At 40.1% G+C, this 7,598-nt stretch overlaps 1 protein-coding gene and 1 long non-coding RNA gene across 2 annotated transcripts in view; both read left to right on the forward strand.

The window, feature by feature from the left end:
• Positions 1 to 2,977, forward strand: part of LOC111746675 (ras and Rab interactor 2-like) — an 8,026-nt gene extending 5,049 nt beyond the window's left edge. The window contains 1 exon segment of the mRNA XM_023537731.1: positions 1,127 to 2,977. Coding sequence (XP_023393499.1) covers positions 1,127 to 1,450 — 324 coding nt within the window. The 3' untranslated portion in view covers positions 1,451 to 2,977.
• LOC111746679 overlaps positions 1 to 7,374 on the forward strand; it is a 9,711-nt gene extending 2,337 nt beyond the window's left edge. Inside the window, exons 2-3 of the long non-coding RNA XR_002783223.1 lie at positions 6,392 to 6,396; positions 7,252 to 7,374. This is a non-coding gene — a long non-coding RNA (uncharacterized LOC111746679). The remainder of the gene's footprint in view (positions 1 to 6,391; positions 6,397 to 7,251) is intronic.
• The last annotated feature ends 224 nt before the right edge of the window (positions 7,375 to 7,598 follow it).

The raw sequence follows: 7,598 nt of genomic DNA on the forward strand, positions 1-7,598 counted from the left end.
GTGTTCTAATTCAAGCAAGTCAGAGTTCTCTTATCAGTGTAGAGCACACTGCGCTTCCCTTTGATAGAGATCTCTCTTCCGTCACCCCAGTAAACCCTCATAGTAACCTTGTGGGTCTCTGGATAGAGAGCACCACTCCCCTTCACTCCTGAGAAGGGTTACCAGATTTAGAAAAGGAAAATGGATTTGTTTTGTGTCTGAAAAATCAAATTTAAGTGGGCATTTTCTATTTTATTTGGTAACCCCACTCCTGAGGAAGAGGAAACTGAAAAAAGTTATCTGGGGTCACAAGTTTTCAGAGAGCCTGGTATGAGTGTAAGATTCTTTATACCTTCTCTGAGCTTCGTGTATGAGAGATCGCAGGCTTATTGTATTTCATGATGGCGTACAGCTAGTGCTATTTGCAGTGCCAAGCCTGCAGACATCTCCTTTTACTTCCCTGCAACACCGCTTTGCACTTAAATCAGCTCCATCTCCAAAGCCTATTGGTAGAAACATTTTCCTCCTGCTGATTTTTTTCATATTTCATTTGGAGCCACTTGGAGCCCTGTATTAGGTTGAACCACATGAAATTGCCATTTGGAGAGGTGAAAAATGGTCAGATATTGGCAGTATCTTGTGGTCCAACCTAACATTACTACCCTCGCTTATGCCTCATAGAAAGTAGTCCAAAGTGAGTACAATATGTGCTCTTGTGTCTGCATATTTTAAATATCTTCTTGCTGACTCCTGGTTCAGTCTCTTCTGTCGTTTGGTTTGTTTTTCACGCTAGGAAGAAAACCCAGCATCTATCTGTTCACGTTCTTCACCAGAGATTTCTTAACTAGGGTTTGTGAAGGACACCGAAAGATTGGAACAAGGCTGAATGGACTTCCTGCTCATATTTGCAAAGAATTAAAATACAGCTGCTCAGTCCATATAGTTTTTCTTCTCACTCTCCAAATTCAGATCAGCCTCTTTCCTTGCACTTCAAGGCCTCATTTCCTGACATTAGACTTCTCGACAAGCCAGAGCCTAGAGTGGCTCACAAGTTAGACCTCTCATTTGCACCTCGTCCTGCTCACTTAATGCTCCAACTCATTTCCTCTTCTCACTTTGTGCCTGACATCTCTCTTTCCACCTGCAGAATTACCTCCGAGTTGCATTCCAGGAAGTCAACAGTGGCTGCACGGGAAAGACCCTCCTCGTAAGACCTTATGTCACCACCGAGGATGTGTGTCAGCTCTGTGCTGAGAAGTTTAAGGTGGGGGACCCTGAGGAGTACAGCCTCTTCCTCTTTGTTGATGAAACGTGGCAGCAGCTGGCAGAGGACACTTACCCTCAAAAAATCAAAGCTGAGCTGCACAGCCGGCCACAACCCCACATCTTCCACTTTGTCTACAAGCGCATCAAGAATGATCCTTATGGCATCATTTTCCAGAATGGGGAAGAAGATCTCACCACCTCGTAAAAGAAATGCAGGACTTTCCAGTGGTGCATTCAAAAGGGGGCTAGGAACCTTCTTTCCGGCTTCCACATGCTTGTTCTTGAAAAGCAGTCACCTCCTTCGGGACCCGTCGGCTCAGTGACTAAGCCATCCACAGGCCGACTCTGCCAAGGGCATCTTTAGCCATATTGCCCAAACAAGGTAACTGAGGTTTGTGAAACAGTAGGATTCTCCTTCAGATGCGGAGAATTGCATTTGATGGTTCAAGTGTCCTGAGATTGTTTGCTACGTACCCGCAGCCAGGTTCTAGGTATGCTCACATGTATGTATATGTGCTGAATAAACATTTAAGGTACAAGCTCTTCTCTTGAATTCAACAGCAGGTGGTTGACAAGACTGGCTGATGCAGTGCATCAGGTATTTCTTAGTTCTGTGGATGGCTCCATCCTTTCATTCCTTTCTTTTTTCTTCCTTTTTCTTTCTTTCTTTTCTTTCTTTTTTTTACAAAGAGACTGTGTTTTTATATATTTCATAGAAGTTTTTATAGCAGTTGCAGGTAAACTGTCAGGATTGGTTTTTAAAATATTTTTGTAACTTTAAAATATTCTATAATTATGCATGTGATTTTAACATTTAATATTCAACAAAGAAATCTCTTGCTGGATTTGAGAGTATTGCAGTTTTAAAGTCTCTCTTCTGTAACTGGATGTTTGGGCAACTTTGTGGAGAGAGACTGCTGGATTTCTTAAAAGGGATGTTTTACTGACACTGGCCACAGAATGCCTTTGAAAATCTGATGTACTGTTACCTTTTTCATGCTCAGTGGTATTGTTCTGTTTCATGTTTTAACCAAGTGATACTGAGGATCAGGAGAGAAATGAATGTAGAGAGAGGCCGAGAGAGAAATAAAGACTCTGACAAAGGACTAAGGAGTACAGTCTGCTGGTCAGGCTCCTTGAAAGAAGTGGGAAAAGGAGATGGAAGGAACCATTTGTGCTAAGAATACTGTACACATGCAATGAGATTTGGAAAAACCTACCCCATGTTATTCGTTTTTGTAAACAGTTTTAAAAACCTCACAAGGAAAAAAAGTGATAAAACTTTTATGTTCTTTTCCCACATAAGTCAAAACTAACAACATTGAATTATTTGGGGCAGAAACCAAGTAATGTGTAATGTGACTTTCATTGAGTTAAATAAAATGCTGTTTGGAAAAGAGTTTGCACCAAAAAGGCCACCTGCATTATAAGAATGTTTGGTGAGGTTCAGTTTATGTTTTGTGAAACCTGTTTGGTGGTGCACAAAGAATGACGGTCTTTCATCACTATAACACAGGTAGTTATGAAAACATGTTATTGTACTGTGTAAAGATGCATAGTCATCTAAACTGGTTGGCTTTGTACCTTTGTTAGCTTTCGTGATACATCTAGAACCCTCAGCACATACTGTGTTGTACTTCCTTTTGTAAATAATTTTTAAATGGAATTTTGCACATAATACATTGTAATACTGTACAATAATCACATGTGAAAATAATTTTTTGAAAAATTCTCCAGTTGTCTTTTTTCTTTTGAGAAGCAGAATATAATTTTGCACCACACAATGTGATATAAGTCTGAAATCCAAGCCACTGTTTGTGGTTTGGTTATCTGTAGAGAGGAAATAGGGAAGTTTACATTATTTCAGCAATACATATACTGATGAGGCAGAAATCAAAGAGCAGAAGAAAAGGTATAGTTCTAACCTGAAAGGATTTCCAGTGTTACCTAGGACAGTACTTGGCTCAGTTGGACCTAGAGAAAATCAGTTAATCAGAAGGGCCCTGCAGACAATTTGCCTCATTCTTATGCATCCTCAGAAGTGCCCTGGCTGAGAGTTCAGCGCTCTGTCAAAATCAGTAGGGCTGAGGCTCTGTCTTCTTTGCTGCCATATTCCTGGTGCTCAGAGCCATGCCTAGCAGATAGCGAGTTCTTGATAAGTCCTTGCTGTCTGAAAGAACTTTCTAACCCGTTGGTATATGGATACTTCAAGATCAGAAAGATGGCTGAACAGACCGCCTGTTTTTTATATGTACAATGAATTAAAAATGACAACACATATAGTTGTCCTCTTCACTCTCCAAATTAAGGTCATCCTGCTCTTCTTGTCCCTAGAAATCATTACCCTGCTGATTTAAAGCAGGTCGCAACATCTGAATGGGAGGCAGCCTCACCAGCCTTTGGTGAGATGACAGCGAGATCAAAATAGGAGAGTTAGTGTGAGCAAAAGAAAACATCACAAGACAGCCCCTGGTTTTGTCATTGGGCAATGTTTCCCTGCTAAAATTACAACATAACATGTGTCTTCACTTTTTCCCCCCACACAGACATTTCTCAGTTCTCAAATTGTCAGGAAACAGATTTTGGTGCAGTTTGGAAGGAGTAAGAGGAGAATAAAAATATACATGCTAGTAGAAGGAAAGGAGAATGTATTTCCAGATCTAAAAATATGTTATAAAAGTTTAATGCCAGCCAGAGGAAAGGATTTTTTAAGATATCGTATGTGCTGCCAAATATTCCCCCCAGGGACGCAGAATAGAAATAGAAACTGTTAAAGTGGTTTCTATCATGTGAAAGTTACAGCTTGAGAGATATAAGAAAACACAAATGACAGGAAGCCCAACCATGAATGCTTTCATTCATAAATGTGGCTTCATTGGGCAGCTCTTACCTTCAGTTACTTTGAAAGACTTGAAATGAAAGCGTACAATGATTAACAGCACTGCCCGGGTACTCCCCGCAAAGACTGAGAGCAGTGGCACAGTACAGGGGACACAGGTATCTTAATCATCTGGCAGATCTGATAGTAAAATCCAAAATTCATTATTTTTCAGAAAATGTTCATGATTGTGAATTTGAGACCAAAAGTGTTGGTCATTTAGTTAACACTGATCAAGTTGGAAATGTGAAAAAGTTCATATAACATTGCAGAATCGTAAACGAGTGAAGAGTTGGAGGAAGGAAGAAGGAAAATAGTGTTTTGTCTCAAAGAAGAGGTTCTTATTTAGGAAAGATATGTATTTCTCCAACATCAAAGGATGGATGGCAGTTGGCACAAATTTTTCCCACTGACTTTGCTTGGAAAGGGATGGGAAGTTAAAATTATTCAGAAAAGTCTGGGCCAATAGTTTTAATAAAGTGGTAATAACCACACTGTGACCTGAGACCTCAGTGCCACGGGAAAATCTCTGTGGGGAAGCTTTGGCTGAAGTAAAACAGGGGAATGGAAGCAGTTTCTTATCTTGATTCCGATAAACTAACATTCCAAAGTGGAATCTGCCTGAATTCTGAGACTTTCTACATAGTAGACATTTAGGATATCATTCTATAAATGTTAGAACCACAGCCAGCCCCCTGACTTCTCAACCTGGAGTAGGTAGAGGGCCCGGAGCCCACAGACCTGAAGTGACCAAGGCCAGACTCAGCTCAAGCCCGCGGTTTTCCTCTGGGTCTGCTTGTCTCCGCTACTGCAGAGGTGGAGGAGACGAGGCGGGCCTGCACCTTTGTGATCAGCCCTTGGTTTCTTGGGGGAAATAGCACCTCACATAACGAAGCATTTTTTTAACTCGGGCTTTCATTTAACCCTCAGTTAGCTCCATTCCTTCTCTTTCTCCCCCGACTCTGGAGGGCAGATTTTCCCTCACAGTAGTTTTCAATGAGAGCTACTACAAGGCGCTGTGCCAAAAGGCCAGCTCTGACTCGCCATATCCTTTTTAGAACCGGTTTCTCTAGTTCCTACCAGAGACTCAAAGCTTGAGCCAGACCCATTGCAAACATTGTCTGCCCACCCCGCCTGGCACCAGGACTGAGTCTACTGTTCCTATTTGGATCCAGTTCTCAGCGTTGGCCACTTCTTCCAATCACCTGCAGGCTTTTAAAGCTCCTGATGCCCAGACCATCAAAATCTCTGCAGATGGGCCCCAAGGTAATATATTTCCTAAAACTTCCAGGTGACTCTATTGTGAAATCAGAGCTGAGAAACACTGGTTTAGGTCAAGACACAGGTCTTAAGGTAGAAACACACCTGGGAGAGGTAAGACCTATGGCCATCAACACCTAACCAAGTGTAGGTTCTTGATCTTATTCAGCTGGCAGAAGACCATGGGCTATGTACTTCTAGCCTGGCACCATCCAGAAATATGAAGCCAACCGAGCCAACCACATAGGTAATTTAAAATTTTTTAGTAGCCACATCAAAAAGAGGAAAAATGAATAAAATCAACAGTAATATGTCACTATATTATTAATAATTTTATTTTAGTAATGTATTAGTAATCTATTTTATTTAACTCATGATCTCCCAAATATAGTATTTCAATAATCGTAAAATATTAGAGAGGTATTTTATATTATTTTATTTTTTTGCATTATTTTCAAAATCTTAGTGTATTTTGCACTTGCAGCACATCTCATTTCACACTAGCTGTACATCTCGAATTCGCAGTAGCCACATGTGGCTAGGGGCTACCAAGTTGGATAGTGCAGTTCTAGCATATTAACTAAGAATGATTTTAAAAACTAAAACATACACGTGTAGGGAAAATCACATCCACAGCTTACATCCACCAAAAACACACACATGCACACTGTAAAACATGTACTTCTCACTAGTTGAGGTAATAACAGCATCTTGGCTCATCGAGGCTAGTATGAGTTAATTCATATGAAGTCTTAGAACACTACCAAGCACACCATAAGCATATTAAATATTAGTTATCATTATCATTAGATAATCAACTTATTCGACATTTTCTCCACTACTGTTTATTTCTACTTCCTTGCTCATAATATCTGCTGGCAAGTTTCTTTCGAAATAGAAGGCAATGACAGGTATCAGTGGTTTAAGAAAAATATATTCGGGTAGGATGACCAGTGTAGGAAGATTCAAAATAAATGCCATCCATTAACTTTGTGGCTGTTGATGGAGACAGTGTTTGTGGTGGTGATGGTGGTGCGTGTGTCTAAATTGGGAGTATTTTCCCAGTATTCCCTACTGGCCAAGAGCATCATCAGGGTCCGAAGCCAGAGGACACTTTCGCCAAGAAGGGGAAAAGGGAGGAAGGAAGTTTGCAAAGACAAGCTTTGTCTGCTTCCCAGTCATGAAATCCTGAGAGGAACTGTCTCTGTCCCCAGAGGAGTTGACAGCAGCACTTCCCAGAAAGGAGTTATTACTTAAGTGAAAGCATAACTGTAGTCAGTAGGAATTCTCACAACTTTTCTTCTTTTAATTTTATTTATTATATTCACTTGTTTATTTAAATATTTACAGATACTTGTATAACACTTAACAGGATTACTCTTAAAGCACTGTGCCAAAAAAAATAAGGTAGTTGTGATTTTCTTTATCTCTGATGTCTTTGCTTCCAATTTCTTGCCAATTCTACAAATTGTAAGTGAATGTACTCATTTAACAGATTGCAGTTTCATTCAATTTTTTTTCTTGGCAGTCTATTGATGTACAATTGCATGCAGAACAGACTTAGGCATCTCCTATGAACCAAAAGAAAGAAAAACTGCAAAGAACAGATAAGCTACCAAAGACTGTAACCATCGGAAGTAAATATATAAGTGAACTAACTAGGCCATTAGATAGCTTCTGTTTTTTACATGGAAATACAATACTTGGCAAATTTCAAATTTATTTTCAGATTTTGCACAGTTAGTTTAAGATTTTGCTGCAGAAAATACAGTCCATGGACCAAGCGTCACATCTCCTGGGGGCTGGTTCAGTCTCACACCCCTCCCAGACATACTGAATCAGAATCTGCAGTGTAACAAAATCCCCAGGTGAGAAGTATTACTTCAGGCACATTGGGGTCAATGGCATTTGTGCAGCTGATACAATTAAACTAATGTAAATATGCTGATTTTATAACAGAGGCTGAGTCAGAAGATTCTGTTTGTCTGGGCTGGCTGCTTGTACATGCATGTATGTGTGCGTGCAGGGACATCATCATGTAGTCTGGATAATTAATAACGTTCTCTGCCAACTTGTGAGGACAGCCAGCTTCCTTTTAAAGGCATTTCATTCCTGAGGAGTTGTTAATTATAGGGCCATATTACATATCAATTTAGAGAAACATGGAAGGTATATTTAATTAAATGTATACACATAACTTCGAGTAGTTATGCGG

Source organism: Pteropus vampyrus, unplaced genomic scaffold, assembly GCF_000151845.1.
Source record: "Pteropus vampyrus isolate Shadow unplaced genomic scaffold, Pvam_2.0 Scaffold7, whole genome shotgun sequence".
NCBI classification, from domain to species: domain Eukaryota; kingdom Metazoa; phylum Chordata; class Mammalia; order Chiroptera; family Pteropodidae; genus Pteropus; species Pteropus vampyrus.